The following is an 18,473-nucleotide window of genomic DNA, read 5'->3' as shown; positions in this document are numbered from 1 at the left end:
GACAATGAGCACAAAAAAGTATGAATGGTGTACAAGTGAGTCGAGTTTAAAGAATGTTGGAGATGTGGTTCATATTCTCTATCGACATAAAAGCACATGGGTCCCGTTGAATGAGAGGTGCGAGGTGTTGCGAGAAAGAATATGTATTGCTATATACATTTTTTTTTTTTGCTTGTATGGGTATGATTAATACTTCTCATCATTTGGGTTTAGACCAATGAATAACTGCTATAATATATACTCTTTTTCGCTTGTAATTAAGTGATGTAACGAGAGGTGAGAGGTGCTAATTATAATGGAATGTTCTACTTGGACGTAGCTCTAGTTTAAGGTAAACAAGGATAAAATATTGTGTATCGATTTCTCTTTCCCACTTTTACTCTTTACTTCATTATGATTTGCATCGAATCCTAACATCTATTTCTTCCCATTTTAGTCCAATGTTAAGAAATAGAGTAGACTATGAGATGATTGCTTTTTATTTGGATCTACTTTTCCAATATAAATTGTATAAAAACCAAAGCTTTTGAGAGAATGAAGTTGTCAGTTTTTTACGAGAAAAGAGTAAGAAGTAGATAATTTTTATTGCACACTTATTTATCCTTATTTGTTCACAATTTCAATGATATTTCCAAAAAAAAATATTTAGGGCATCAAATAAAGTAAAAATATCCTTAAAAATAGGACAGAGTTATACATGACTTTCTAAAACAAACCTTATATTGCACATTTATCCTCATTAATGTAATAGATTCAGGAAATCCTGATAATATGGGCGGACGAGGACTGGAAAATAATCCCTCAAATAAATTTTTTCCAATTATATAATAGACAGATCGATAGAGGGCATTGATGTTAAATTAGAGTTATGGTTTCTATATTATTTGTCGACTATATAAAAAAAACTGAAATGAGACAATTTAGGGGCGCAAAATGAGATACTGTCAAAATAAGAAAAACCGAACTTCTTGCATGTAAAATTACGAAAAACGTCTTCGCCTATATGTCTGCGGTCACCCGCGTTCATAAAGAAAGCTTCTTCTTCAAGGGCTGAAGTTGCGAGAAAGAATCTGGAAAACTATGTCCAAATGAAGGCGGTGATCGACGATTCGACGCTCGCAGTACGCCTTCGCTCGCATTGAGAACAAATCTGAAACTTGTACTGCGGAACGGTGTAATTTGTAGCGCCTTGCCTTGGCTTTGGACCACCTGTCTTTTGTTCTTTAGCACTTCTAAAACCCTAGTGATTCACTTTGAAGTCCAGGAAAGTATGTGCATTGTGATTTACTTTGTGCAGTTCAATTCAAGTTGTTCATCAGGTTGTTTCTCTACGAGCATATGGATCTGCTCTCCACAGTCCAATTCTCCTCCTATTTTCTCCTTCCCGAGATTGTGATGAGTGTCCGTCTTGCTTTGGTTTTCTCGCTTTCAAGTGATTCCCGCTAAACCCTATCATAGACCGCTCTAGTTTCTCTCTTCCTCTTTCTCCTCAGCCATCGTGCCCGATGATCGTTGCATACCTCGCGGTCATCAATGGCAAAACATGTCGTCGTCGTCGTTGTTTCCAATCGCCGCTGCCACCACCTTATCGTGTTGTCTCCGTGTGTCCCTCAGCGTTGTCCCCCACTCTTGCTCTAGTTTAGGATGGCTCTCTCTCGGCCATTGAGACGGCAAAGCTCGACGCTACATATGCTTGGAGCTCCTCCGTGGCCATACCTAGGGCTCTTATGGCAATACAATACCTTCCATGAGGTCGTGTGCCACCTAGGAGTGGCCAGGAGGTGGTGGTGACAAGTGGTGTTGATTAGACCTTATCATGCACCTGATGATCTATGGGTGCGATATGTTAGGAGCATGCAACAAAATTCCGATACCTTCATTTAGGAAAATCTCCTAGAGAGAGCTCAAGTTCGAATCCGTCAACTTGCTAATTTGTCTACATTCACTTGAAAACTTAAGGCAATGAGCTATGAGCCAACTTTATATATTAATTACTCTACACCACACCAATTCTTTGATGTATAACTTTTCTAATGCAACTCACACATGCATCTCAACAATCTTCTCTCACATTTGAGCTCAGTGTAAAATTTGCTACCCCTTAATTCAAGTATACTTCTTCATCAATACATCTCAACTTGAATCTCCATTTTATTGCCTTATGAGGACCGTAACAATCACAATGCTCACATTCATCGCTCGCCTCTTTCTCCGAATCAAACCATGGTAGATGTCATTGAGACTACATTTCTACACCATAAGCCCACCTTCACCCCAAGCCTCTTTTGCCAAACCAAACCATGGAGGCTGTCGAAAAACACGTTGGTCATGAGATTCATTCCTTGAGATATTCACAAAACACTGATACACACGAGAGTGGACCACTAATCAACTTCAACTTTGATACTCACTTGTTGAGGACACATCAAAAGACCAATACCTCTATTTAAGAAGATTATCAAGAGCGAGTTCAAATCCAAGCGCGTCAACATTTGCAGTTGTACCAACCTTTACCAAAAAGTTCAAGGCAATGAATTATGAATCAATTTGAATATATTAATAAGCTCACACCACATCAGTTCTTCAATGAGACCTGTTTAATACAACTAATGCATCTCAACACAACAACCCATGAGCTCAAATGATACTTTTACATAGTTTTGGACAAACCTACTTAGTTGTAAAGTACCACTCGACTCTATTCGGCACGGGCAACTCGTCCTAGCCCCAAAACTTTATACATGGGGTGCGTCTAGAATCACTTCCAATTTTTTTTGCAAAATGAAATCAAAATTTTTTTTTTTTTTGGTCTTTAAAATGAAATCAATTGGCTTGTGTGCTTTTAGTACTTTCAAGAACCCTATCGAAGATACGAGACTCTGAGTATTTCTATGAACTAATTTAATAGAAGCAACTGCCCACTATCGAAAAAAAATCAACCGTTCAACTTTTATTTTTATAAAATTTATCACTCCACTTATATTATGAAACATCAATTGATGTAATGTATAAATTTAAATATATTGTTAGATTCAATTAGTTATTGTAAATGTATGAATTAAATTAAATATGGATATCGGTCCAACGTTAACATTAATAGCATATCTTGAGTGACAATTATCTTACTAAATTAATAATGTGTGTATGAATTGACATAGATCAATTATAAACGAATGTTTTAGTGTTACGGACATTAGATGAAAATCAATTTATTAAACTAATTATATCTGTGGCCAAAAAATAATTATATCTAATATTTATCTCCATTATTCGTGTATGATTATTGATGTACTTGCTCACTATAAGTAATGTACTTTTTATTATGATTACGATTTTTATTTGTTACGATTGCAATAAATTCTATATTAAATTACTTCGTGGTAACCACGCATAAAGTTTTCTCACTTCCATTTGTACATCTTATCGTAAGAAAGTGATATCCTTCGTTATGTTCCATTCCTTTACTTTTTCCTCCTCAATTTTTCATTTCGCTTCGTTATGTCGAGGAAAGCATGAAAATTCATTTCTTTGATATAACTTCGGATCCCAAATTTTGAATTTCCAAACGTCATTCTTAATTGAGTTAATATCACGAAAAATCTCAAATTAATACATCTATGATAAATTTACTCTTATTTATTTTTTTGACCATAAAAAATTTCAAATTGATATACTTATGACAAATTTATCCCATGTTATTTTTTTTACAACGATAAACTTTAAACTGATATACATGTGATAAATTTATTCCAAATTATTTTATCAACCATAAAAAATCCCAAAATAGTTCACCTATAGTAAATTCATCCCAAATTAAATTTTTTAACCACCAAAATATCCAATGCAGTACAGACATGACAAATCGTTAGTTTCCGATAAATCAGATTAATATCATAAAAAACTCTAAACTGATACATATGTGACAAACTAATGATAAAAACCCCAAACTGATACACTTATGAACTAATGTCATCCAACTTAAAATTTGATGGTAAAATTTAACAAAAAACAAATAAAGGATAAATTTGTCACAAATGTGTCACATGTGTACTCGATCGAAATTTTTTGTGGTACAAAAATAGTTTGGGGTAAATTTGCCGCAAGTATATCAATTTAGAATTTTTATGATAAAAAAATAATTTAAAATAAATTTATTATATGTATACCGATTTAATTTTTTTTTTTGGTATTAACCCTTGTTAATTCCGTCAGTTGAATAAGAAAACAACCTTGGATTGCCCAAAAATGAAGAAAAGAAAAATCATTCATATTAATAAGAAAAAGAAAAGAAAAAACTCTCTCTCTCTCTCTCTCTCTGTCTCGCGCTCGCCTTGCTCGAACTGAATCGGATCGCAGTTGCTCCTTGCTCTGCTTGGATGCATCATAGTCTTCGTCTTCGTTCTGCGATTTGAGATACGAGGAGGCGTTCAAACATGGGCGAGAAGGAAGGAGAAGTGCTCTACGAGATTCGTCGTCACGCGTCAGGGCCTTGCGTTTCCAATTATCCTCCTCAGCAGGTTCCCATGCGATGATTCTCTCATCCCCATTTCTCGTGAATTCTACGCCTTTTCGGGTTCCTGATCTTCTTCCTCGTTTTCTTCTGAGTTCAGGTGAATGAGGCTTCGAGTGGGAGCTTCCTCTCCTTGATTTCAGGTACCAAAAGTCTAATTTGATCTGTTTCTTGGCGGTTGTGAGGGTGAGCGATGGTGGTCGTCCATTGAGGTTTTTTTGATGCATTGCTATCCATTTCGAGTTCTGGGTTGGCTGTGTTGGGATTTTTCGAGGGTTAATGACTGTTCCTGGTTTTTTTTTTTGGGTCTTGAAGGCGTGAGCCGACTTAAACAGAAATGGAACGAGTACAGGGAGCCCAGGAAGCTGAAAAAACTGATTTCATTGTTCGTCTCACCGAGTGGCGAGCACGTTGCCGTGGCCGTTGGAAATCGCATAACCATTCTGCACAAGAAGGACGATTACCGGGAACCTTGTGGAATCTTTATCAGTAAGATGCCTCTTAGATTCTAAGTTTGGCTATGTTGATGGAGTAAAGCAGCTACTTAGTTTTTTTCCCGCTGAGAAAACATTTGTTCGGGAATTCTGATGCTTAGGATACATGCTTTTCTACTGTCAAAAGGTCCTGATTTGGAGGTGGGGTTATTCTGTCATGTGAATTGATGGCAATCGGAAAGGGTATGTAGGGTTTAGTTAGCACAGAGCACAGTGTTTGGACCAATGTTTGTTACTCCAGCACTTTTCCTTTGTCACATCCGACAAACAATGCCCCATTGAGAAGAGGGAACAGACCACATCTTATGAACTCAAACGGGACATCCTCTAAGATTTGTTATTTCTTGATGAAGCTGGTTTACTGTTGGCAGGATATGATGTTTCTTCTGGGTTTGATTAGATTTTATTTGATAGGGTCAGACTCTGTGTTCCTAATAAATATTTACCGTGGCTATTTCAGTGTGGTTTTGTCGCTCAAGCCCCTGATCAGGAACTTTAGCAACATAAAAAATAAATGGTCTTTGTCTTCCTATTTCTACGGCCAATTTAACATGATTATTGAGTCGGTTTGAAGCTTGACAGTACTTTAGCAATATGGTCTTTTTCTTCCTACTAACGTTTTTTCTACGGCCAATTTAACATGATCATTGAGTCGGTTTGAAGCTTGACAGCACTTTAGCAATGTAATGAATGATAAACCTGTTTCCTCTAACTTCTACTCCATGCATTAGATAGAAGCTTCTGTACCTTTACTGCTGGAGCCTGGTCAGATTATCATGATGTTCTTGGAGTTGCTGATGACTCTGAGACACTGTACTTTATCAAATCAAACGGTGACGAGATAGGGAGAATTATGAGAAGACACCTGAGAGTGCCTCTACCAATAATTAGCTTGATTGCACCTGACGATCACGATATGCAGAAATCTTCCTTGTAAGTACTTCCTTGTTGTTCAACAGCTCTGCTGAAGTTTGTGACATCTCAGGTTTAACAGATATTTATCCAGGTGCGGCTTTACGGTTGTTACATGTGATGGTTCTCTTCAGCATATTGAGATTTGTCAAGATTCAACTGCCTCTGTTTCTTCCACTCAATACTTGAATACTAGTTCAACACTAAAGGGGCAGTTGCATGATATCATCTGTCTCGACTACCATCCTAAACTTTTTTTGCTTGCCGCGGTGGGTAGAGATGTTGGGGGCTTGTCTCTGTCCAAGGGTAGCTCTGGTATATTTTCTACGACCATTATTTTTGTTCAATATCTTCTATTCATACTTGATATGTTTTTGCACATATTATTCGCATCCAAAAGAAAAGGCTGTAACTTTTCCTGCACATCTGTATCCAAGAAGGCAAGACATGATTTATGAATTTGGATCAGCCATTTGTTCTGATAACTGCTTTTACATTTCATGCCAATGATGAGAGTCTTGAACCCTGCAAAACCCGACTTGTCTTGACTTTTTGGCTAGAAAGATTGATGGGTCCCTGTAGAAGTATAGAGCAGCCGTTAAAAATCTTTAAAATGAGGTTTGGGTTCAAAGTATAGCTTTCTCCTTGCTTAATGAAGTTGTGGAACTCTTAATCACGAATCACATTACCAGTCACTCCCAGACAGCTTGCTTTAGAGCACAAAGAGCACAATCTGATTGTATCATGCTAAGTCTCTTTAGTAACTTGGAAACCCTAAAATTGCAGGATGCTATGTGCTCTCTTTCTGGCATAGAAATGCCACGTCGGATCTGGAACATCTATACGCTGCTGAGTTTAAAGGTGTCTATTCATTACCGAAAGGTTACCAATGTCACCAATCATATCCAAAGGTGTTGATTTCACCGCGAGGCACATTTGCAGCTGCTTTGGATGTGGCTGGAGAGATGCACATTTTTAGGCGGGATACTAAGGGGCTTTCTTTGGTGAATAGCTCTCTAGGCGGAAGAAGTGAAGTACAGGAACTCCTCAGTGGTACAGTGGATTTTACTTGGTGGTCCGATTATGTTGTTACTGTTACAAAAAGGGGTGGAGTAACCACTATGATTGATGTGACAAATGGTTTAAATGTAAAGGATAGTGACCCTGCATATAGTATCTCAGTCTTACAAAGAGTGCAGGAGGTCGAAGGACAATTATTTCTTATAGAGACGACACCATCTGACAACTCAGCTATTAATAGGCAGAAAAATGGCTCATACATCGTAGAGCAGATTACTGAATATAACTTTGATCAATTTGATCTATCTAGGCTCCAATGGAGCTTGATATCATTTTCTGAGAAATCTATCCAGGAGATGTATAGAATCTTAATTTCGAATAAGAAGTATGAGGCTGCCATGGAGTTTGCATATCATCATGGGTTGGATAGGGACGATGTTATGAAGTCACAATGGTTGCATTCTGACCAAGGAAAGCATGCAATAAAAGATTTCTTGATTATGATCACAGATCAGGACTTTGTACTAGCTCAATGTGTTGAGAAAGTTGGTTCAACAGAAGATGCTGCCAAGGCCTTGCTTGAGCATGGTCTGCGCCTTACCGACCAGTATGTTTTTTCAAAGTTGGAGGATGAAAATCGTGTCATTTGGGATCGCCGTATGACTAGACTTCAGTTATTGCAATACAGGGACAGGTTGGAGACATATATGGGGATCAACATGGGCAGGTAAAATGTTCTTTAAAAGCCTAAAGTTGCTTCTTGTAAGAAGTAGGGATTATATAATCTATAACCTCCTTTCTTTTTCCTCGAAGTATTCTGTTTATTTTTTGATTCAATATTCACAATTCTTGCAAAATGCGAAATGTGATTGTTAGAGCGACTTGAACTTTCAAATGTTATGACGCCAGTATGCATGGTCAAGAGTATTGTTACTTTCAAGAGTGGGAGCCCTATCTTATGGATATATATTTGTCTGCCACTGGAAGGGTCTCCTCAGATCTTGGCCATTCTGGGAAACAAGTGTGGAGTCCTTTTGTCTGAGCATGCTTTAGCTGGAATTTCCTCTGTATCTAAGAGCTGGGAATTTGAATGAGTACGTTTAATGTTGCATTTCGTATTATGGAGGATGGTGCCAACTTTTTCTGTTTCTAATGGTTAAAAAATTTCAATTTGCTCCCACCAGAAGAAAATGTGAACCTGGAGACACGTGTTCCTCACACTACAGGGGCTCATGTATTTGGCTTTTATCTGTGCTTATTTTATTCATAGTAATCTATTTGAACAGTAGCACAAGTGTGGTTATTGTAGATAGATGATGGAGGCCTAGCCAGGAATTTCTACTCTTCTTTTTAACCCCTTTGAAGGCAGTGTTTAGTTATTGTGTGTTTATGTCGGAAGATCCTGAATTTCTTTGGCGTGGTCGTCCATGCAAATGGTTTAGTCACATAGCACTGCTTCATGGGCTGTTATATCTATTCCAGTCATATTGATTGCTACAATAAGAAAAGTTTCTCTAGACCTCAGATTTGTCAGCTTTAATTGAGAAGTACCTATTTGCCCTTTACATACCACGCAGTCACATGTATGTGTGGGCATGGCTTCTGTATGATATCTTTTGTAGTTTATTTCAAACTTTCCTTTGTCCTTTGAACTTTTGATTATTTAATTACCTTAAATAACCAATGGCATGATAGGATTCATTTTGCTGATTCCACTAAAGGGGAATTATCCACCATGTGGAATGCTCTCCTTCTTTAGTGTGGTTGTGATACAAACTTAGAAGTTCCTCATTCACTGAAACTCTATTTTGGTGACCAGAATTTTGTGTTGATGCCCGTATCTGGCGGCTGCTATCGTGTAGTTTTCATCTTTGTAACACAATAGTTTTTAGACCATTTTTGTGATGGTTTCTACTGACTTCCAATGACAATGTCTTCTGCAGGTTTTCTGTGCAGGACTATTTTAAATTCCGTGACATGCCTCTGAATGATGCAGCTGTAAAACTAGCTGAAAGTGGGAAAATTGGTGCCCTCAACCTATTGTTCAAGCGTCATCCTTATTCTTTAATTCCTTTCATGTTGGAAATTCTTGCTGCAATTCCTGAAACAGTTCCAGTGCAGACATATAAGCAGCTTCTTCCAGGGAGTCGGCCTCCTACTAATATTGTTTTGAGGGAAGAAGATTGGGTTGAATCTGAGAAGATGGTAAACTTCATCCAGAAATTGCCGATGGATGATGAGGCTGCTTTCAAATTTAAAACTGAACCTATTGTCAAGCGATGCCTAGCATATTGTTGGCTGCCAACTGATGAAATCTTAAGCTGGTATAAGAAGAGGGCTATAGATATTGATAGTTTCAGCGGGCAGCTTGACAACTGCCTCTGCTTAGTTGATGTTGGTCGGAGCACAGGCATCAATGCATTGCAGCACCTCTATGAGGATATTTCATACTTGAACCAGCTTATTTACACAGATGATGTCGATGCTGACTTGAATATTAGTCTGAGTCTTGTTGCATGGGAGGACTTGTCAGATTATGAGAAGTTCAAAATGATGCTCAAGGGAGTCAAGGTTGAAACTGTGATTGAGAGGTTACACAACAGAGCAATGCCCTTTATGCAAAATAGGTTACATGGAGCAGCTTTGTTTTCTGAAGATGAGGTTGAGTCATTTTTGGTTAGATGGCTGAAGGAGATGGCTTTGGAAAATAAGTTAGATCTTTGCTTGGTGGTCATTGATGAAGGATGCAGAGATTTTGGACATAATGGCTTTTTCAAGGATGAGGTTGAAGCTGTGGACAGCACTCTGCAATGCATATGTCGATGCTCCAGTACCAATCAATGGAGTAACATGGCTGCCATATTGTCAAAGCTTCCACAGGTGCAAGGTGAGTTTTTGTGTTTTCATAGAGATGATTTGTGAGAAACAAAAGGGTGATCATTATAATGGCTAGGTGAGTTTTGTCTTTACATAAAAGTACTAGTAACATGCCAATAAATAAATGTTACTAACGGGTAAATATGCGAATGGAAAAAAAGGGGGCATATAATCTCCTTTTTTGGTTTTTTGAGCTCGATACCTTTTAGAGGGGCAAAAAGAAGGATGTGACTAACTGTTGTGCATGACACTTGAGATGCAGTACAACATGTTGTAATGGGGCTTCTCTGGACTCGGACTCCCATGGAATACGGTATAAAAAATCTTACGGTTGATCTAAACTGAATTACAATGTTGCAACAACATGAGCCAAATTATGTAAAGCTAAATGTAGCCAATTCAATATTAGAATAACGACTTTGTTCTATTTGAGTAAATTAATTCACCAAACTGTGTACTTTGAATAATGCCCACCTGTTGTATTTACAATTTTCCGTTTTTCTGATGATGTTTTCTGGTTTTTGTTATTAGTTAGTGGAAACACAGAATAAGCAAGTGTTATTATGATTGCTAAACTGGTTCCACTGTGGTTTGCAATAGGGTAGTGGGATTATATTGCAGACTTTTATGAGCTAGATACTTGAACTTAGAAGTTAGTGGCAAAGTTTGATTTAACTGCATAGGCAAACTTGCCCTGGGACTTGTTTAGAAAAGTTAGGAGTACATGTTCTTCATATTTGTGTGGTATCAGATGTTCCGTATAATTTTTTAATTAGCCTTTTTTTTCCACTCAAGCCAATTAGAGAGAATTTTTTACATATCATGTTTATCTTAAGTATTATTTTTCTTAGTTGAATATGTAAGACAAGATGTACAGAGCAAACCAAGCTTCTCTAGAGGTTTTTATTATTCATTGTGATGGACTGACAAAATATATTGACCATCAGGATTGATCTAGTTGTTTATGAAATTTACTTTTGTTTGTGGATATATTGCAAACCTTCCTATTATTCCATGCATTATCCTGCTTTTCCTTTGTTCTGACAAAAATCATATGAAACATAGAATAAGGTTGGATAGAAGTTTCATTCATGGTAGTGGTAGACAACAAAAATATCTCCGTGTATGTGAATTTGATGACTACTTATACTAATGAGTCCATGTGTTTGTAAAATATCGCCAGTGCTTTGGTGCAAGGATTATCGGGCATTTAGCTAGCGGATATCCCATAACTCTCTCTCTCTCTCTCTCTCTCACCCACACACGCACGGGCACACACACACACACACACATCCTTGCATCTTCCCAGCAAAATGGATTCATGCACTATCCATACCGTATGCTTAGTTGATGGGATCTGCATGCTTAACAATCTGAGGTTGGAATTTGATCTAGCTAGTTGCTTTGCGCTCAAAGCGAAAGCCAGTTCTTGAAGTTTGGATGCATCAGCACTAGAACATACAGTTAACGGAGCCCGTAGGAGCCACATGTTTTATGAACAAAAATGGCTCACTTAGGCCTTACACCAGGACTTTTGCTGTCAACTAGAATAGCCTGGAAGACATGTGGAGAGAAGAATATGAACCGTAGGCCAGGGCTAACAAAGATACTTCTAGCTGATGGTAAAATCTTGGTCTTTGCCTATTGTTGGGACGTGCGATTGATGAGGCGAGTGGAGGCCTCTGCCCAAAGGACCCTCAGTGAAGTAAAGAATGTGTCAAATTTTACTGTCGACTTTCTTATTGTACAGCTTTTTGGTTGATGATTAGTATTGAGGGAATGTGGATAAATATGGTGGGGTAAAGCAGCTCATTCTTATGGCTATATTCTTGACATTGGACCAGGCTGTTGGTAGACAGTCGACTTTCATATTGTACAGCTTTTTGGTGGATGACTAGTATTGAGGGAATGTTGATAGATATGGTGGGGTAAAGTGGCTTATTCTTTTGGCTATATTCTTGACATTGAACCAGGCTGTTGGTATATAGTACTGATGAATGTGCATTTTGAGTAGCCAAATTTGCTTGCAAAGGTACTACAACCTTCTAGCTGATGGTAAAATCTTGGTTTTTGCCTATTGTTGGGACGTGCAATTGATGAGGCAAGCAGAGGCCTCCGCCCCAAGGGCCCACCATGAAGTAAAGAAAGCATATTTCAAATTTTATTCAGTCGACTTTCATATCGTATAGCTTTAGAGTTCATGACTACAATTCAGTGCAGATTAATATGGTGGTGAAGTGGCTCATTCTTATAGCTATATTCTTGACATTGGACTAGGCTGTTGGTATATTGTAATGATGAATGTGCATTTTGAGTAGCCGAATTTGCTTGCTCTTAATAATGTAGAATAATAAGGTCATAGCAGGCCTTCTAATGTCTATAAGAAACTGATTTTAGGATAATGAAATAGGTAATGCTGATCTTGAGGGAAGACTCAAGCTGGCAGAAGCCCACATAGAAGCAGGGAGAATATTGGCATTTTACCAGGTCTGTCTACCTCTGTCTTTACCAATGCATTATTAGCCTTAGGCCTCTTATGTTTTTATTAATCAATCAGTTGTGCTGATATTATCTGAAAAGTTCTTTGGTAGGGAACTTGCATGAGTGGTAACTTCTAATTGTGTTTAGACAGTTGGGTTTACTCCATGCAGCACATGCATCTTTCCTCCTTGAGTAATGAGCTCATTATGAAATTGTTGATGAACATCTCAATTTTTAGTGCTTGTGTAGACAAAATTTACGGCCATGTGTTTCTTCTTCCTTAATTAGAGAATTTCCACCAACCAGTCTTCTGATTGGTGGTTGCAAATATGGACATCACTCATATTTACATTTAACTGAGTTTGCATGTGGATGATATTTATAAGTTGTAATCCATCAATGAAAGGCATGGTTAGAGTAAAATATAGCCTTAAGTCCTATTTGTTAGCATTATGGTTCATTCTAATACTTTTAAGCCTATATGACCATAATTGGTCATTCTCTTTATCGTTTATGAAAGTCTAACGAGTGTCCTCTTTCTTTTTGAGCATTAATTTTGTCATGATGATGGATAATCCTGACAATGCATAACAGTTGAAGCCTCAGCAGCATATGTTGATGTTATAGTCATGTTTATCAGGTTCCAAAGCCAATAAACTCTTTTTCTGGAGGCACATTCAGATGAAAAAGCTGTGAAGCAGATATTCCGCCTCATACTGTCCAAATTTGTTCGTCGCCAAGCTGGCCAATCAGATAATGATTGGGCAAGTATGTGGCGTGATATGCAGTCATTGCGTGAGAAGGCATTTACTTTTCTTGATGCAGAGTATATGTTGATTGAATTTTGCAAAGGACTGCTAAAGGCTGGCAAGTTCTCTCTTGCTAGAAATTACTTGAAGGGTACAAGTACAGTTGCTTTGGCACCAGAAAAGGCCGAGAACCTCGTTATTCAAGCAGCCAGAGAGTATTTTTTCTCTGCATCCACTCTTGCTTCCTCAGAAGTAAGCAAGTTGTTCGATTATTATGGAAAATTAGTGAGGCTATTTTGGTTGTGACTTGTCTGTTCTAATTTTTCATTTACCAGTTAATTCTGGGAAAATGAAGGCAATTTTTCAAAGGGCCTGCCCCATTAATTATAGCCTACTGTTTTTTTCATTGGTTAGTAACAAACACTATACCTTCAAATGAATTCAGGAGATTGGCACACGGCATATGCAAAGGAAGAATTTGCTGTGTATTGTGTGCACTTATGGTGGTCTAACCTCCAGAAAAGCTTGCCATTTCATTTATGCTATATGACTATGTTTCCACCTTTCATCTAGATGTGATGAGTTTTGCAACAAGACAAAGTCATGGACGTACGACCATGTCTCTTTGTTTTTTTTAATGTTCCTTGGGCAAACATATGCGAATGAGCCTCTTGTTTGCAGATTTTAAGGACATCTTATAGATCAGTGAGGAGTGCCTGTCAATTACATTTTTATTTTTGGACCCAGTATTTTAGAGTGAAATGGAGAGCTTATGCCATGTAGATGTTCTAAAGCAATTTTTGCTACATGTCTATATTCTATCCCATCTAACTTACTAATTTGGGAAACTTTTTTCAGATCTGGAAGGCCAAGGAATGTTTGAATCTGTTTCCTGGCAGCAGTGCAGTTAAAGCAGAGAATGATATAATTGATGCACTTACAACCAAGCTTCCAAGGTTTGGCGTGACTCTTCTACCTATGCAATTCAGGCAAATAAAAGATCCAATGGAGATTATTAAAATGGTGATAACAAGTCAGCCTGGAGCTTATTTAGATGTAGATGAAATAATTGAGGTGTCCAAGCTTCTTGGATTAAGGTCTAAGGATGACATATCAGCTGTTGAGGAAGCTATTGCTAGAGAAGCTGCAGTTGCTGGTGATCTGCAATTGGCATTTGATCTATGCCTCGTTTTGGTTAAAAAAGGACATGGTCTCGTGTGGGACCTATGTGCTGCTATAGCTAGAGGTCCTGGCCTTGAAAACATGGATGTTAATTCCCGAAAATTGCTGTTAGGTTTTGCTCTAAGCAACTGTGATGAGGAGTCCATTGGTGAGCTGCTCCATGCATGGAAAGACCTAGATATGCAAGGCCAGTGTGAAACCTTGATGACTTTGACAGGGACTGGTCCCAACTTTTCAGTTAAAAGTGCCCTGGTGAACTCGAATCCAGTGGAGCTGACTGAAGGAGCTTCTAGTTTGACTGCTGGCAAAGTACCTATTAATAGAAGTACAACAGATGATCGATTAGTTCATCTTAGTAGTACTGAAAATATAGTTCTTAGTGTTGCTAGAGACTTGCCACTTGAGACTGGGAGTATGTGGGACTCTCTTCTGGAGAATGAGAGGATATCATCTTTTGCTGCTTCAGAACTTCCCTGGTTGATTCAATTAAGTAGGACAGTGGGATCCAATAAAAAATTGAATTCTGGCTTAATTTTCGGAGAAAATTATGTAAATGTTAGAGCCTATGCTGGGGCCACCATAATGTCATGGCTAGCAAAATATGGTTTTGCTCCCAGAGATGATCTGATTGTCTCTCTGGCAAAGTCAGTCATTGAATCACAGGCGACTGAGTGGGAAGACATATTGGGATGCTCAGTCCTGTTGAACCTTGTGGATGCCTTTAATGGTGTAGAAGTAATTGAGGAAGAGCTGAAAAGAAGGCAGAATTACCAAGAAATATGTAGCATTATGAATGTGGGGATGAAATATGGTTTATTGCACAACTCTGGAGTGGAGTGTGAGGATTTCAACGGGAGGAGGGAGCTGCTACAGAGGTTTTTCAAGGAGAAGCACATGCCAGTTAGCTCAGGTAATTAACTTCATATTCTCATAAGATCAGTATCCAGAAAATGTGTGCAGAATACTTTGTGTTGTCTTTCCTTTTTGCGCTCACAGATATTATTGTCAACTTCTTTGCAGATGAAATAGAAAAATTTGGAAATGTACAGTCTACATTCTGGAGGGAATGGAAACTGAAATTGGAAGAAAGAAAGCATGTGGCTGATCATTCTAGGGTGCTGGAACAAATTATTCCTGGTGTTGACACTGCACGGTTTTTGTCTGGTGATACTGGCTACATTGAAAGTGTTGTTTATTCCTTGATTGAAAGTGTGAAAATGGAGAGGAAGCACATCTTGAAGGACTTGTTGAAATTAGCAAACATGTATAGCTTGAACCGGTCTGAGGTAGTCAGAGCTCATTCATATTATTAGAGATAATCAAATGCATGTTTCTGTCAGTAACTGAAATTTGTTTCTCGATTTTCTTTTCTTTTACCCCCCGCAGGTGCTTTTAAGGTTCCTGAGTTCTGTCCTTGTTTCTGACATATGGACCAACGATGACATCACAGCTGAGATAGCTGAAGTTAGGGGAGAAATTGTTGGCTTTGGTCAGAGAACTGTTGAAACTATTTCAATGATGGTCTATCCTGTTATTGAGGGGCACAAAAAACATCGGCTTGCTTACCTATATAGTCTGATCTCGGACTGCTGCATGCAGTTGGACGAAAAGAAAGAGTCATTGCCACTGATTCACCCAGATCAAGCAATCATAACTTCCTCTGGGTTGGCAAGGTTCTACAAGGTAATTGAGCAAGAATGCAGGAATATTTCTTTTGTGAAAGATCTGAACTTCAAAAACATTGTCGGATTAGGTGGCTTGAATTTAGAGTGTTTCCAAGATGAAGTCTATCGGAATATTGATGAACATAGTGTGGAAGCCTTAGCTAACATGGTACAAGCTCTTGTCAGTTTGTATGCTGGCATCCCACCTGAGGGACTTATATCATGGCAGGACGTTTACAAATATTACATCCTCAGTTTGTTGATGCCATTGGTGGGTGATGAGAGAACTAATTTCACTGTCGAAAGGCCTGAAACATATCAGGGATTTATTGGTCAGGTTGAGCACAAATATGAAATGTGCAGAAAGTATATAAAACTCTTGACAGATTCAGATTTTTTTGAAATAATGAAGCGGTTCTTTATCGTCAGCATACCTAATACTGCAACCCGTGGAAGTTTACTGGATACCTCAGCTTGGCAAGAATGTCTAATCCTCCTCATGAACTTCTTTATCAGATTGACTGAAGATATTGAGGAAGTTTCATGCCACAAGAGATCAGGAGAGATTCTTAGGTTCAATCCAACATATTTCATGAAGTGTCTTAAAAGTTTTACGAGGCTAGTGATTGAGGATAGTGTCTCCCCAAGTCAGGGATGGGGTACCATCCTTGGTTGCATCAACTCTGATTTTATGGAGGGTGTTGCTGCCGAGTCATCAATTTTTTGCCGAGCTATGATTTTTTCAGGTTGTGGGTTTGGAGTGATTTCTGAAGTATTCTCTGAAGCAGAAGTGCTGTGCTCGTCCAGTTTGGAAGCTGAGAAAGGGATGCAAGGTCTTCCTGCTTTATATGTAAGTATATTGGAACCAATTCTACAGGGCCTAGCTAGTGAAGTCCCTGAATATCAGAATTTGTGCAATTTGTTGTCGTCTTTGAGTAAGCTGGAAGGCGATATGGAGAACCAGAAAAGGGTCAGACGCATGGTTTGGGAAAGAATGGCCGATTACTCAAATGATTTGAAGTTACCTGGCCATGTTCGAGTTTATGCTCTTGAACTTATGCAGTCAATCGTTGGTAGACCTATTAAGAGCACCTTTTCGCAGCAACAGTTAAATGTTCTACCATGGGAGGGATGGGATGAGTTGCATGATACAGGTGAAAGGAGAGTAACTAGCCCAAGTCAAGGGGTTTCTGATTATCCTGATACTTCTAATAGGTTTACAAGCACTTTGGTTGCCCTTAGATCATCACAGATAATGGCACCCATCTGCCCCAGCTTAGAGATAACTCCGGATGACCTCTTGGACATTGACACGGCAGTTTCTTGCTTCTCAAAATTATGCAGAGCAGCTGATACGGACTCCTATCTCAAAGCTCTAGTTGCTGTTTTGGCAGAGTGGGAAGGGCTTTTCGTGGTTGGAAAAGATGGCAAGAATTCTGCAGAAGTGACTGATGCAGGAAATGACTGGGAGAATGATGATTGGAATGAAGGCTGGGAAAGCTTTCAGGAAGTAGAGCCACTTAACACAGAAAACAAAGGAAGCTCTTTGTCTCTCCATCCCTTGCATGTTTGCTGGTCTGAGCTAATCCAAAGACATGTAGCTCTGTCCCTTTTTGGGGAAGTTCTACAATTCTTGGATCTGTCTCTGTCAAAACCAAATGGCATATTACTCGACGAAGATAATGCTCGGAGCTTGTGCGAGATGGTGCTGGGAAGGGACTTTCTATGGGCTTTCAAGATGATGATGTTGCTTCCTTATGGAGATTTGCAATTGAATTGTCTGGATGCAGTTGAAGAAAAACTGAAACAAGAAGGCATGACAGATGGAATAGGCAAGGATCTTGATGTCCTGATTCTTATGCTCTATTCAGGGGTCATCTCTAAGATAATTTCCGGGTCCTTGTACGACAGTTCTTTCTCTTATATCTGCTATTTGGTCGGATACTTCTCTCGTCAGTGTCAAGAAGCATGTTTGTTGAGGCTTGCACATAAAGAAACGAGCTCAAGTGAAGATGAGAGGCCATCCTTAATTGTTTTCGAAAGAATCCTCCTCCCCATCTTCATATGTGAACTTGTAAAGGCAGATCAGAAGATGCTTGCCGGATTTATTATCACCAAATACATGCACACTAATGCATCTCTTTGTCTCATCAATATCGCAGAGGCCGGTCTTCGAAGTTTTCTTGAAGGTCAGCTGAATGAACTGCATCACGGAGACTTTGATCTTAAGACAACGTTTCCTGATATAGCTCTGAGGCATGCTATTTCAAGTTTGTTGGGTAGGTTGGTTGATCTGATCCCTTCTGCATTATCTTTCCTTTCTGAACGATGATAGGAGCCTGTCTAGATGGCCTTTCATGTTTAGGTTATTGCTGATTTCAAGACTTAAGTTCTTCCAATATGCCTCTCCCCAGCCCAAATTTTTGTCGCAGATCACCCCTGTAGATTTTGTCAATCCCTCAGTTCTCTCTGTTAAAAATAGCGTCTTGTAGAAAAGAGATGCGTGTGATATTTATACACAAAATGGTAAGACATTGTCTGACATGAAGTATGAGTGCACCTGCACAACTCTCATCTTTGGCCA

At 38.7% G+C, this 18,473-nt stretch overlaps 2 protein-coding genes across 2 annotated transcripts in view; one reads left to right on the top strand and one right to left on the bottom strand.

Annotated features, from left to right (window-relative positions):
- LOC115728778 (BAG family molecular chaperone regulator 2-like) overlaps positions 1-4,322 on the bottom strand; it is a 26,449-nt gene extending 22,127 nt beyond the window's left edge. Inside the window, exon 1 of the mRNA XM_048285134.1 lies at positions 4,296-4,322. The gene's annotated coding sequence lies outside the window, so the exon portion shown is untranslated. The remainder of the gene's footprint in view (positions 1-4,295) is intronic.
- Positions 4,307-18,473, top strand: LOC115728782 (MAG2-interacting protein 2-like). Its single transcript, XM_048285078.1, is given in 13 exon segments — positions 4,307-4,517; positions 4,611-4,653; positions 4,826-4,999; positions 5,736-5,937; positions 6,011-6,231; positions 6,703-7,663; positions 8,880-9,823; positions 12,224-12,300; positions 12,935-12,952; positions 12,954-13,295; positions 13,902-15,135; positions 15,246-15,511; positions 15,612-18,473. Coding segments are annotated over 13 exon segments (7,176 nt in total). The 5' UTR covers positions 4,307-4,433; the 3' UTR covers positions 18,222-18,473.

Source organism: Rhodamnia argentea, chromosome 9 (assembly GCF_020921035.1).
Source record: "Rhodamnia argentea isolate NSW1041297 chromosome 9, ASM2092103v1, whole genome shotgun sequence".
Lineage (NCBI taxonomy): Eukaryota > Viridiplantae > Streptophyta > Magnoliopsida > Myrtales > Myrtaceae > Rhodamnia > Rhodamnia argentea.
Note: the sequence above shows the minus strand (reverse complement) of the source record. Positions and strands in the feature narration are given on the sequence as shown.